At 45.4% G+C, this 15,011-nt stretch overlaps 1 protein-coding gene across 1 annotated transcript in view; it reads left to right on the top strand.

Annotated features, from left to right (window-relative positions):
* LOC110501888 (SH3 domain-binding protein 4) overlaps positions 1–3,835 on the top strand; it is a 76,120-nt gene extending 72,285 nt beyond the window's left edge. Inside the window, exons 4-5 of the mRNA XM_021579742.3 lie at positions 979–1,167; positions 1,842–3,835. Of these exons, the coding sequence (XP_021435417.2) occupies positions 979–1,167; positions 1,842–2,066 (414 nt within the window). The 3' untranslated portion in view covers positions 2,067–3,835. The remainder of the gene's footprint in view (positions 1–978; positions 1,168–1,841) is intronic.
* The last annotated feature ends 11,176 nt before the right edge of the window (positions 3,836–15,011 follow it).

Here is a 15,011-nt window from a genome sequence, read left to right as displayed (position 1 = left end):
TTTTCTCCATCTCCTCAACTATCATACTTGAATTCCACTGAACTCAGTCCTCCAGAAAGTGGAAAGCAACACGTATGCAGTTTTACTACCCAATAAAAAAACATTTAAAAGCAGCGTTAGACAGGATTACCAATACATACTGACCAGCTCAAATAGACAGAAGCGTGCTATATGGCCAAACTCATCTCTCAGCATGTCCAGCCCACTCATTATCTCAGCCAATCATGGCTAGCGGGAAGGTTGCTTTCGTTTTCTGTGGCTAAACCAACTGGACTCGCAATTTGAACAAATTTTATTCGTATTTACAGATTGCATACAAGTTTGTTATTAAGGCACATGAATGTTAATGTTATTGTTTTAAGTGTGTTACTATTTTAAATGTAATTCAAATAGTTTTAATTGAAGTTTGATTTGATATTAGACCTTTATTGATGATTGTATGAATATAGAAACCATTAACTTTATAGTCTATACTTCTTATTAAGACATGAAAAAAAATATATATATATATATGTACTAGGTTATAAACCTACTAAATACATGTTTGGAGTAGTTTGCCTGCTGAGCTGAACTGGACCGTGATATGAGGACAATAGACAAGCTGTTAGAGGCTATTAGCGTGTGTAAATATCCATGACCTTCCAGAGCCGACTGGTAAGACTGTTTTTGTTCTGACTTCTCAATACTGCTCAATACTGCTTTTCTACTTCTTATTACTACATCTAGATTATGGAAAATTACACAGATTTGAGATTATGGAAAATTACACAGATTTGAGATTATGGGAAAGAGGATATTTAGGAACAATGGGAAGCATATCCAAGAAACAAAACTCTTAATCTTGTGTTCTTGTGTGTGTTTGTTCCTGTGGGTTTTGTATATTATCCTGTCCTGACCAGCTCTCTCGTGGAATTGTACTGGCAAGAATGTACAGTTTGTGTTTTTATTTTTTAACCATTCTCTGTCTTCCCCCCTCAGGCGTTGCTGAAGATGGACTGCCAGGGCCTGGTGGCCAGGCTGGTGATGGACTTTGTCCTGCTGACCACGGCGGTGGAGGTGGCTGGGCGGTGGCGGGAACTGGCTGAAAGGCTATCCAAAGTGTCCCGTCTGCAGCTGGATGCATACGAGGGACCGCACAGAGACAAGAACGGAGTGATGGACAACGAGGTGAGGCTAGGTTCTGATCTGGCATTATTGAAATACTACACACAGCTTTTGGAAATTACATGACCTGTGAACTGTAAATGGTTAAATACTTTTTGTGCTTTACATACTTTTGGATTGATATACTATGAATGTCAGAAAACATAACCATTGTTAAACTGGTGGAGCATAACATGCCAGTTCCATGTGATTTTATTGTCACCCTCACTTCAATATGTTCCCTTCAATTACCACTCCACATCGTCCTGTCCTTATCTCTCCCTGTGCTGCACTGTGGGTAAGCCAACAACATCATTATGACCACAGTAAGTAAATAACCTTTCACGAGCGTTTGCTTGTGCGAGCTAGAACAGCTCATAGGAGCAGGAGCCTATCTCCTGTTCTGTAGCGTGAGGCAGCTTGATGTACAAGTACACCCCCTGGACAGATAGGACGCTAGTCTACCACAGGGCCTTACAATCTATATCCTTAATGCTGAGCGCGAAGCAGAGACGCGTTGAGTCCCGGCCGGGGAATCGAACTTCCAACCTCAGGGCGGGCAATGTAATCACAGGGTCACTGAGTTTATTTCATTATTACCATAGAAACATCAGAAAACAGCATGCAATTCCCATGTGATCTATTGTCAGTCCAATATGCTCCCTTCAATCGCCACCTCTCTCTTTCTCCCTGTGTAGGCCATGTGGAAGCCAGCCTATGACTTCCTACTGACGTGGGCTGCCCAGATTGGGGACAGCTACCGGGACGTGATCCAGGAGCTCCACATGGGCCTGGACAAGATGAAGAGCCCCATCACCAAGCGTTGGAAACACCTGACGGGAACGCTCATCCTCGTCAACTGCCTGGATACGCTCCGGAGCTCAGCCTTCAGCCCCGCCTCTCAGGACGACTGTGCCATATAGACCAAACTGACCATAATCATTGTCATCATCACTCATAGGGTGCAGCTTGTCTCCTTCCCTTATATCTCCGCTAATTGGAAAGCAATTTATTTCCCACCCGTATAGATGATAGAAGAGGATGAACCTTTGGACTGTTGATACAGACTCCGCCTCCTGCTGTCCTTCCTATGTCCATCACCATCCCATCCCCACCCTTGACCCAACCCCACCCCTGTGGATCACCCCTGTGATCATTTTTGCATATCTTCCTATGCTCCGCAACCTTATTCCCTGTTTGTATTGAAGATTCTGAACAACAGCTGTCTGTCTGGTCCCTCTGAGTCTTGCTTCCTCTGAATCTGCCTTTAGTCCTTATGGGGGTGAGGGGCTGGACTGCTAGACTACTCCCAGGAGGATTAGACTGCTAGACTGTCCCCCCTCACTCCTAGAAGGACTAGACTCCCCCTCACCCCTTGGAGGACTAGACTCCCCCTCACCCCTAGGAGGACTAGACTCCCCCTCACCCCTAGGAGGACTAGACTCCCCCTCACCCCTAGGAGGACTAGACTCCCCCTCACCCCTAGGAGGACTAGACTCCCCCTCACCTCCAGGAGGACTAGACCCCCCGCTCACCCCTTGGAGGACTAGACTCCCCCTCACCCCTTGGAGGACTAGACTCCCCCTCACCCCTTGGAGGACTAGACTCCCCCTCACCCCTAGGAGGACTAGACTCCCCCTCACCCCTAGGAGGACTAGACTCCCCCTCACCCCTAGGAGGACTAGACTCCCCCTCACCCCTAGGAGGACTAGACTCCCCCTCACCCCTAGGAGGACTAGACTCCCCCTCACCCCCAGGAGGACTAGACTCCCCCTCACCCCCAGGATGACTAGACTCCCCCTCACCCTCAGGAGGACTAGACTCCCCCTCACCTCCAGAAGGATTAGACTCCCCCTCACCTCCAGGAGGACTAGACCCCCTCACCTCCAGGAGGACTAGACTCCCCCTCACCTCCAGGAGGACTAGACTCCCCCTCACCTCCAGGAGGACTAGACTGCTAGTCCTCAACCACCCATCTTTGTATAGCCACCAGCCAAACTACACAATGCTACAGTCTCAGTATTCACAAAGACTATTTTAATCTTCATTGTCTGGCATAGTATGTATTTTTTTTACTCTAAATATGGCACAGCATTTTTTAAAGACACTTTGACACCTTTCGTTCATAACTGTGGACTCGATCCAGTGCAAAGACAACGTTTCTAAATGGTATCCTTGTTCTCTAGCCTTGTCACGTGTGTCAAACGAGCTAAATATAATGTGTTTATTTATAAAGCGTCGGAGTTGTTCAGAAGAAAGCGCTCTCTTATTGTTTCCTCCTACTGTGGTCCGTTTTAATTCAACTACTTTGTTAGTGAACATATTTCTAAGGGCCGAGTGAATAACTGTGCATAACTCACAGATTAACTTTGTTCTTTCATTTAAAATAAATTCATCTCTCACCGCTTTTTCACCTCTCTTAACTATCTTTTAAAAGGAAACCATATGGCCTGCAGTTATTTATATACTAGACTTAGTGAATATGTTGTACCGAAGCTGGTCACCAGTTAATATGACTCTACATATAACTACATATATGCCTCATTCAATATCCAACCACTGTTACAATGCTAAAACTCTGTTAAAGATTCTGGGTATGTTTTCTCCCCTGTTTGTGTTGTTAATACACATTTCACATCTGTTTTGTGGCTGCATACTTTTGTGGAGAATATAAATAAAAATGTGAATATTTTTTACGCAATTCATTATGCTGATTGCTGAACGATGGGATTTCTTTACCGCAGTAGCAATAATTTATATTCATGTTAGATTTGTTTGTGTTCTTGAATTACATTTTCCCTTACAAGCGTGGAAATAATATTAGTGATGCAACAGGTTATGTTTGGTTTTCTAATCAGCATTATGTTTGTGCTGACCACCCAACGACATCCCAGAGAATACAGCATGTTCTGTTGAGAGGAGAGAAAAAGGTAAGATGAGGGTGAGACACTAACAATTAATTGGCTGATACAGATGAAGTGAAAGAGAGGTTGAAATACACCAGCGAGAGATAGACACCCATGAAAGAGAGGAGGAGGAATAGATGGAGATGGATGGAACGGAGGAGTTTAATTTTTGGATGACCTCCAGCAGCCTGTTTGTTTGTCCAACTTTCTGCTTTGCCAAGCATTCCCGTCACTCCAAAAGTCTGATGTTGAAAGCAACCATCAAACCGTTTACAGCTCCAGCAAAACGGTTCCAAAGGTCTCTCTCACTGCACAATAGGTCTCTTTCCCTGCACCATACTGTAGGTCTCTCACTCTCCCTGCACCATACTGTATGTCTCTCTCTCTGCACCATACTGTAGGTCTCTCCCTCTCCCTGCACCATACTGTATGTCTCTCTCTCTGCACCATACAGTAGGTCTCCCTCTCTCTGCACCATACTGTAGGTCTCTCACTCTCCCTGCACCATACTGCAGGTCTCTCACTCTCCCTGCACCATACTGTAGGTCTCTCACTCTCCCTGCACCATACTGTATGTCTCTCTCTCTCCCTGCACCATACTGTATGTCCCTCTCGCTCTGCACAATACTATAGGTCTCTCTCTGCACAATACTGTAGGTCTCTAGATCTCTCTCTCCCTGCACCATATTGTCTGTCTCTCCCTGCACCATACTGTATGTCTCTCTCTGCACCAGACTGTAGGTGTGTCTCTCCCTGCACCATACTGTATGTCTCTCTCTGCACCAGACTGGAGATGTGTCTCTGCCTGAACCATACTGTAGGTCTCTCTCTCCCTGCACCATACTGTAGGTCTCTCTCTCCCTACACCATACTGTAGGTATCTCTCTCCTTGCACCATACTGTATGTCTCTCTCTCCTTGCACCATACTGTAGGTATTTTGCTCTCTCTCCCTGCACCATACTGTGGGTCTCTTGCTCTCTTTCCCTGCACCATACTGTAGGTATCTCTCTCCTTGCACCATACTGTAGGTATCTCTCTCTCCCTGCACCATACTCTATGTCTCTCTCTCCTTGCACCATACTGTAGGTATCTCTCTCTCTCTCTCTCTCTCTGCACCATACTGTAGGTCTCTCTCTCCCTGCACCTTACTGTAGGTATCTCTCTCTCTCTCTGCACCATACTGTAGGTCTCTCACTGTCCCTGCACCATACTGTAGGTCTCTCTCTCCCTGCACCTTACTGTAGGTATCTCTCTCTCTCTCTCTCTCTGCACCATACTGTAGGTCTCTCACTCTCCCTGCACCATACTGTATGTCTCTCTCTCTCTCCCAGCACCATACTGTAGGTCTCTCCCTACACCATACTGTAGGTCTCTCACTCTCTCCCCTGCACCATACTGTATGTCTCTCTCGCTCTGCACAATACTGTAGGTCTCTAGATCTCTCTCTCCCTGCACCATACTGTATGTCTCTCCCTTGACCACACTGTCTGTCTCTCCCTGCACCATACTGTATGTCTCTCTCTGCACCAGACTGTTGGTGTGTCTCTCCCTGAACCATACTGTATGTCTCTCTCTGCGCCAGACTGGAGGTGTCTCTCCCTGCACCATACTGTATGTCTCTCTCTGCGCCAGACTGGAGGTGTGTCTCTCCTTGCACCATACTGTTGATGTTTCTCTATGCACCATAATTTCTGTCTCTCCCTGCACCATACTGTATGTCTCTCTCTGCACCAGACTGTAGGTCTCTCTCTCCCTGCACCATACTGTAGGTCTCTTGCTCTCTCTCCCTGCACCATACTGTAGGTCTCTCTCTCTCCCTGCACCATACTGTAGGTATCTCTCTCTCTCCTTGCACCATACTGTAGGTATCTCTCTCTCTCCCTGCACCATACTGTAGGTCTCTTGCTCTCTCTCCCTGCACCATACTGTAGGTCTCTCTCTCTCCCTGCACCATACTGTAGGTATCTCTCTCTCTCCTTGCACCATACTGTAGGTATCTCTCTCTCTCCCTGCACCATACTGCAGGTCTTTCGCTCTCTCTCCCTGCACCATACTGTATGTCTCTCTCTCCCTGCACCATACTGTAGGTCTCTCTCTTCCTGCACCATACTGTAAATCTCTCTCTCACTGCACCATACTGTATGTCTCTCTCTCCCTGGACCATACTGTAGGTCTCTCTCCCTGCACCATACAGTAGCTGTCTTTCTCTCCCTGCACCATACTGAAGGTGTCTCTCTCCCCCTGCACATTACAGTAGGTGTCTCTTTCTCCCTGCACCATACTGTAGGTATCTCTCTCCCTGCACCATACTGTAGGTCTCTCTCTCCCTGCACCATACTGTATGTCTCTCTCTCCCTGCACCATACTGTATGTCTCTTGCTCTCTCTCCTTGCACCATACTGTAGGTATCTCTCTCTCTCCCTGCACCATACTGTAGGTCTCTTGCTCTCTCTCCCTGCACCATACTGTATGTCTCTCTCTCCCTGGACCATACTGTAGGTCTCTCTCTCCCTGCACCATACTGTAGGTGTCTCTCTCCCCCTGCACATTACAGTAGGTGTCTCTTTCTCCCTGCACCATACTGTATGTCTCTCTCTCCCTGCACCATACTGTAGGTCTCTCTCTCCCTGCACCATACTGTAGGTCTCTCTTTCCTTGCACCATACTGTAGGTCTCTTGCTCTCTCTTCTTGCACCATACTGTATGTCTCTTGCTCTCTCTCCCTGCACCATACTGTATGTCTCTCTCTCCCTGGTCCATACTGTAGGTCTCTCTCTCCCTGCACCATACAGTAGCTGTCTTTCTCTCCCCGCACCATACTGTAGGTGTCTCTCTCCCCCTGCACATTACTGTAGGTGTCTCTTTCTCCCTGCACCATACTGTATGTCTCTCTCTCCATGCACCATACTGTAGGTCTCTCTCTCCCTGCACCATACTGTAGGTCTATCTTTCCTTGCACCATACTGTAGGTATTTTGCTCTCTCTCTCTGCACTATACTGTAGGTCTCTCTCTCCCTGCACCATACTGTATGTCTCTCTCTCCCTGCACCATACTGTAGGTATTTTGCTCTCTCTCACTGCACCATACTGTATGTCTCTCTCTCCCTGCACCATACTGTAGGTCTCTCTCTCCCTGCACCATACTGTAGGTCTCTCTCTCCCTGCACCATACTGTAGGTCTTTCACTCTCTCTCCCTGCACCGTACTGTAGGTCTCTCTCTCCCTGCACCATACTGTATGTCTCTCTCCCTGCACCATACTGTAGGTCTCTCTCTCCCTGCACCATACTGTAGGTCTCTCTCTCCCTGCAAAATACTGTAGGTCTCTCTCTCTCCCTGCAAAATACTGTAGGTCTCTCTCTCTCCCTGCACCATACTGTATGTCTCTCTCTCCTTGCACCATACTGTAGGTGTCTCTCTCTCTCTCCCTACACCATACTGTAGGTGTCTCTCTCTCCCTGCACCATACTGTAGGTGTCTCTTTCTCCCTGCACCATACTGTAGGTGTCTCTCTCTCCCTGCACCATACTGTAGGTGTCTCTCTCTCCCTACACCATACTGTAGGTCTTTCGCTCCATCTCCCTGCACCATACTGTGGGTGTCTCTCTCTCCCTGCACCATACTGTAGGTGTCTCTCTCCCTGCACCATACTGTAGATGTTTCTCTATGCACCATACTGTAGGTTTCTCTCTCGCTGCACCATACTGTAGGTCTCTCTCTCCCTGCTCTCTCTCTCCTTGCACCATACTGTATGTCTCTCTCTGCACCATACTGTAGGTCTCTCTCTCCCTGCACCAGACTGTAGGTCTCTCTCTCCCTGCACCATAATGTAGGTCTCTTGCTCTCTCTCCCTGCACCATACTGTAGGTATCTCTCTCTCTCCCTGCACCATACTGTAGGTGTCTCTCTCCTTGCACCATACTGTATGTCTCTCTCTCCCTGCACCATACTGTAGGTCTCTCTCTCCCTACACCATACTGTAGGTGTCTCTCTTTCCTTGCACCATACTGTAGGTATCTCTCGCTCTCTCCCTGCACCATACTGTAGGTCTCTTGCTCTCTCTCGCTGCACCATAATGTATGTATCTCTCTCCCTGCACCATACTGTAGGTGTCTCTCTCCCTGCAAAATACTGTAGGTGTCTATTTCTCCCTAGCACCATGCTGTAGGTATTTTGCTCTCTCTCCCTGCCCCATACTGTAGGTGTCTCTCTCCTTGCACCATACTGTAGGTGTCGCTCTCTCCCTGCACCATACTGTAGGTCTCTCTCTCTCCCTACACCATACTGTAGGTGTGTCTCTCTCCCTGCACGATACTGTAGGTGTGTCTCTCTCCCTGCACCATACTGTAGGTCTTTCGATCTATTTCCCTCTGCACCATACTGTAGGCGTCTCTCTCCCTGCGCCATACTGTATGTCTCTCTCTACTTGCACCATACTGTAGGTCTCTCTCTCTCTTCCTACACCATACTGTAGGTGTCTCTCTCTCCCTGCACCATACTGTAGGTGTCTCTCTCTCCCTACACCATTGTGTTGGTCTTTCGCTCTCTTTCTCCCTGCACCATACTGTAGGTCTCTTTTTCCTGCACCATACTGTAGGTCTCTTTCTCCCTACACCATACTGTAGGTCTTTCGCTCTCCTTCTCCCTGCACCATACTGTAGGTGTCTTTCTCCCTGCACCATACTGTAGGTCTCTCTCCCCTTGCACCATACTGTAGGTGTCTCTCTCTCTTTCTCCCTGCACCATACTGTAGGTGTCTCTCTCTCCCTGCACCATGCTGTAGGTCTCTCTCTCCCTGCACCATACTGTAGGTCTCTTGCTCTCTCCCTGCACCATACTGTAGATGTCTCTCTCTCTCCCTGTACCATACTGTAGGTCTCTCTCTCCCTGCACCATACTGTAGGTGTCTCTCTCTCCCTGCACCATACTGTAGGTGTCTCTCTCCTTGCACCATACTGTATGTCTCTCTCTCCCTGCACCATACTGTAGGTCTCTCTCTCCCTACACCATACTGTAGGTCTCTCTCTATCCCTGTACCATACTGTAGGTATTTCTCTCCCTGCACCATTCTGTAGGTGTCTCTCTCCCTGCACCACAAAAGCAAGTGGGGCCTTAATTAAATTTGCAGATTAATGGAGGAGAAAGAAAGCCAAAAGGACTGGAATTAATTACAACAGAGTATGGGCAGACATGCATCACAACCCTGCTTAGTGTGGGTTATGAGATCCCCCAGGGCAACTGCAGGGAAAACAGCTTGCACATTACACACTGCACAGGAAATGTCTGTATACACCTTTAAAATATGTATTCAATTTTGCATAATCCATCCATGGTGTGTCACTGGGGGTCAAGTTTTGTTGGTGTTTTGAAATTACACTTGTCCAACTTGTTATTGTGATTAGCATAGCAGTTCTCTGTTTAGTAGGGAGATCAGCTTCAGAGTTCTCTTGTTTCTAACCAGTGACTCTGAACAGAGATGTTGAGCTTTTAGTCTGAGCTGATGCGGTAATGGACATGCATAGATCATTACTGTCTTGGGAGCTGAAGATCTGAGGGAGCAAAACATAATTCCTTACTTCTTATATACCACCATACACCGTTTAAGATGAGGGAGGCCGATTTTTTTTTTATGAGCATGGCCTTATTTCTGTTACAGCATATTGGATGACTGTCATTAATATTTCATTCACCCAGCTCAATGCAGCATCGATAGGTTTAGGCTACTACACGATGCTCAACTTTTTCCTATACCCATCAGGAGGTCGCGACAACCTAGCCTATGAATGAAAGTTTACAACGCAGGTGCACAGGTCAAAAGAAATGTGTGTAATCAAGGTGACAGACATTGACACATTCAATACCTTCTTGCACACTCTTGCCTGCATCTAGCTAATCATTAGTCCAAAAGTTGCAAACAAGTGTTTCTAATTGGACAAATTCAGGTATGTTTATCCCCGTTTTGTTCCGTTTGCTTCCGTTTAAGAAAGGTTTTTCAACAGAAGCAGCGGAATGAATACACCCCGTTGTATAACTCCTTCTGGCATCTACACACTCTTCCTCTCACCCTTTCCCTTCACTTGTGGACTTCATTGCACAACACATCAGCTGTCTGTGACCAGGTGAAAAAAACCTTTCCAAGCCAAACCTTCACATCATAACCGCTAACCTCTACACAAAGTCTACATCGTTGTCACCATATTAGCAAATGTCATAGTCAACATACCTACTAGAACTAACACATTAGTAAACCTGCTACAGTACAGTAGTTCCAGTGTTGGTTAGCCATAGCCAGCTAACTAACATTGCTTCCCTCTCTTTTTGAGCCGGGTATTTGATTAAGTTAAACTAGTGAAATAAAAAAATACAAAGAAATATAGCTAGCTCCCTCTGTCTTGCTTCTCTTTCATTTATGAAGAAATTAATTTGTTCAAAACTGTTCAACTACCATATTTCTCTATTAGTCGACTACTCACCACATTTTTGGGGGGTTCCCAAGTGGCGCAGTGGTCTAAGGCACTGCATCTCAGTGCTAGAGGCGTCACTACAGACCCTCAATTCCAGGCTGTATCACAACCAGACGTGATTGGGAGTCTCATAGTGTGGCACACAATTGGCCCAGCATCACCGGGTTACGGTTTGGCATCATTGTAAATATGAATTTGTTCTGAACTGACTTGTCTAGTTAAATAAAAAAAATAAAACAATTGCAGTGCAGTATAGCACTATAGCAGTATATTTTGCTTTCAGTACTAGATTCATTTTCTGATCCTTTGATTGGGTGGATAAAGTTATTTAATGCTGCAAAAGCTCTGATAGGTTGGAGGATGTCCTCCAGAAGTTGTCATAATTACTTTGTAAGTTTATGGAAGGAGGTGAGAACTGTGAGCCTCCTAGGTTTTGTATTGACGTCAATGTACCCACAGCAGGACAGAAACTAGCTATCCTCTGGCTACACCATGGTGCTACCCTACAGAGTGCTATTGAGGCTACAATATACTTTCATTGCAAAGCAGTGTGTTTTATTCATTTATTCGGTGATGTGAATATATTTAGTAAAAGTTTGATCTACTTTTTAAATGTTTAATTATATTTATTTTTATGAAATTCACTGAGGAGGATGGTCCTCCCCTTCCTCCTCTGAGGAGACTCCACTGCCATACACTGTCTTCTACACATCGCCATACACTGTCTTCTACACTGTCTTCTACACATCTCCATACACTGTCTTCTACACTGTCTTCTACACATCTCCATACACTGTCTTCTACACTGTCTTCTACACATCGCCATACACTGTCTTCTACACTGTCTTCTACACATCTCCATACACTGTCTTCTACACATCTCCATACACTGTCTTCTACACTGTCTTCTACACATCTCCATACACTGTCTTCTACACTGTCTTCTACACATCTCCATATACTGTCTTCTACACTGTCTTCTATACTGTCTTCTACACTGTCTTCTACACATCTCCAGACACTGTCTTCTACACTGTCTTCTACACTGTCTTCTACACATCTCCAGACACTGTCTTCTCGTTTGAGAGGAGGGACATCTGTGATCCCTTACTAAAAAAGATTGCAGACAGAATGCAGTATAACTGCAGTTAATCTGCAATTACTGCGCCCAAAATACCACAGTCGACTGCAGTTACAGCACTTTTACTGCAATTACAGCACTTTTACTGTGGTTACAGCACTTTTACTGCAGTTACAGCACTTTTACTGTAGTTACAGCACTTTTACAGCAGTTACAGCACTTTTACTGTAGTTACAACACTTTTACTGCAGTTACAGCACTTTTACTGCAGTTACAGCACTTTTACTGCAGTTACAGCACTTTTACTGCAGTTTCAAAACTGTAATCTTTCTTTATAAAGGAGCTCTCATTAATGCGATCTTTGCTCCTCTCTCTCTCTCTCTCTCTCTCACTCTCACTCTCACACACACACACACGATTTTAATCTTAACACAGCTTTAGTGAGTTGTTTTTCACATACATTTTTTTTGCACATTTTATGAGAGGAAAAAACAGAGAGAAAATAGTTGGTTTACAGAAATAAAGCTTAGAAAGATCCACCTTTGACAATACAAAGTGTAGCAGGTTCTCTCTGACAAAGAGTCTAGACTGCTAGTGACATTTTCACTCTCCATCGCTATTCCTTACTCACACTGTGTTCAAAAGCTTCCAATGTTCCACAGAAACTAATGGCTCTATCTGCACACAGAATAATAGCATAGATGAAAAAGTATAACGTTTTTACTAAAGTTGTTTATCTTTTAACTCAGTCATGAATGATTTGAAAACGAGCAGGAACAGGCAGCTGCCATTGACAGCAAACGCATTTGTCTCATCTGTAAACTGGTCTACTTCATAAAATGAAAAGTTTGAGAGTTTTGAGAGAGTTTGAATGAGAGTTTTGAAAATGTTTTATTCTGTCTTTCTATTTTAGTAGCTATCAGGAGAGCCAAATAAAGGTCAGCCTCTGGATGATCCTCTCAAACTAAACACACTCTGGGCATCTCAGACAGGTAATGGGCCCGTTTCCTCTTACGCTTTCAAAATTGGACGGGAAAAGGTTATCACATCCCCTCAAATCATTATTTGTCCACCTTATCCTTTCCGTCGTCTTTGCAGAGAAATGACAGATTAAAGTTTAGACTGGCGCAGGCCAAACTAGCCACACACACAGATGTCAATTCAACGTCTATTCCACATAGGTACAACGTAATCTCATTGAAATGACGTGGAAACAACGCTGTCTCAACCAGTGCCCAGTGGACACTCACTTGTTACTGGTGGTTCAGTTGCCAGTAGTTAAGTATTTTTGTTCTGTATCTGTGGACATGACCCAGTCCCATGACATGACCCATGACCCATGACCTCATTCCTGACAAGTTCATTACTATGGCACAGCTGAATTTCAATATTGAAACAAATGTTGCAGATGTTGGAGAGACAGACAGCAAGGTTTATACAAATCTTCGCTGTTGAAAAACAATGCTAGTCTAAAAGAAATGGGATATAACATCTAGATGATTCTATAGAGGGCTTGAAGTTGCATCACAAATCACCTAGCAGCTGCACCAAGCTCCATGTTGGAAAACCAAACTCAGTCTGTTGAAAGTCCTCCAATCTTCCAGATTGGCTGGCTGCGTTTTGCTACCACCTGAAATTTCAGGAAGATTTCCAATGATTTAGTTTTTCTAAGGACCCAGAAAACAGAGGCAGTGGGAGAACCTATTCAAGTAAGTGAATACAGTACCGGTCAAAAGTTTGGACACACCTACTAATTCAAGGGTTTTTCTTTATTTTTACTATTGTTTTACATTGTAAAATAAAAGTGAACACATCACAACTATAAAATGACACATATGAAATCATGTAGTAACCAAAAAAGTGTTGGTTACTTACAATGAAATAACACATTTGGAATGATGTAGTATCCAAAAAAGTTTTAAATTAAAATATATTTTATATTTGACATCTTCAAAGTAGCCACGCTTTGGCTTAAACAAAGCTTTGCACACTCTTGGCATTCTCTCAACCATCTTCATGAGGTAATCACCTGGAATGCATTTCAATTGACAGGTGTTCCTTCTTAAAAGTTCATTTGTGCAATGTATTTCCTTCTTAATGCGTTTGAGCCAATCAGTTGTGTTGTAGGGGTGGTATACAGAAGATAGCCCTATTTGGTAAAAGACCAAGTACATATTATGGCAAGAACAGCTCAAATTAGCAAAGACAAATTACAATCCATCATTACTTTAAGACATGAAGGTGTCAGTTTCTTCAAGTGCAGTCGCAAAAACCATCAAGCTGTCACGCCCTGACCATAGTTTACTTTGTATTTTCTATGTTTTGATTGGTCAGGGTGTGATCTGAGTGGGTATTCTATGGTTCATGTCTTGTTTGTCTATTTCTATGTTCAGCCTGATATGGTTCTCAGTCAGAGGCAGGTGTTCGTCATTGTCTCTGATTGGGAACCATATTTAGGTAGCCTGGGTTTCACTGTGTGTTTGTGGGTGATTGTTCCTGTCCTTAGTGTTAGTTTGCACCAGTTTAGGCTGTTTCGGTTTTCATTACGTTTATTATTTTGCACTGTTTGTATTTAGATTCGTGTTGCTATAGTCAATAAACATGGATCGTAATCTACACGCCGCATTTTGGTCCGACTCTCCTTCACATACAGAAAACCGTGACAGAATCACCCACCACAAAAGGACCAAGCAGCGTGTCAACAGGCAGGAGCAGCGCGAGGAGATGCGCAATAAGGATTTCTGGACATGGGAGGAAATCCTCGACGGGAGAGGACCCTGGGCTAAACCAGGGGAGTGTAGCCGCCCAAAGGTGCAGCGGGAGAAGAAACAACAGGAGCAGCCCAAAGAGGAGTGCAGTATGGAGTATACGACTTGGGAGGAGATCGACAGGTGGGCGGCCGACCCAGGGAGAGTGCCGGAGCCCGCCTGGGATTCGATGGAGCAGTGCGCGGAAGGATATAGGAGAATGGAGTTTGCGAAGCAAGCAAGGCGGCGCGGACGGAGGCCCCATAGTCAGCCCCAAAAATTTCTTGGGGGGGGGCTCAGGGAGAGTGTGGCAGAGTCAGGAGCCAGACCTGAGCCAACTCTCCCTGTTTATCGTGAGGAGCCAAGGAGGAGAGCAGAACCAGAGCCGGTGTTGGAGGTGAGTGAAACAGAGACTGTGAAGGAGTTAATGGGGAAATTGGAGGAGAGAGAAATGAGGGAGTTGCTGTGTTGGTGCATTTTGCATAGAATTCGCCTGACGGAACGTGTCAGGGATTTGATGGCACCTGGGTTAGCGCTCCATACTCGTCCTGAGGTCCGTTTTAGTCGGCTGGTGAAGTTGGTTCCAGTCTCACGCATCAGGCCTCCTGTGCCCATCCCTAGCCTTGCACGTCCTGTGCCAGCACTATGCATCAGGCCTACAGTGCGCCTC

This window comes from Oncorhynchus mykiss, chromosome 22 (assembly GCF_057628025.1).
Source record: "Oncorhynchus mykiss isolate SJ-2025 chromosome 22, ASM5762802v1, whole genome shotgun sequence".
NCBI lineage: Eukaryota > Metazoa > Chordata > Actinopteri > Salmoniformes > Salmonidae > Oncorhynchus > Oncorhynchus mykiss.
The sequence above is the reverse complement of the archived record's forward strand: the minus strand, read 5'-3'. Positions and strand labels throughout refer to the sequence as shown.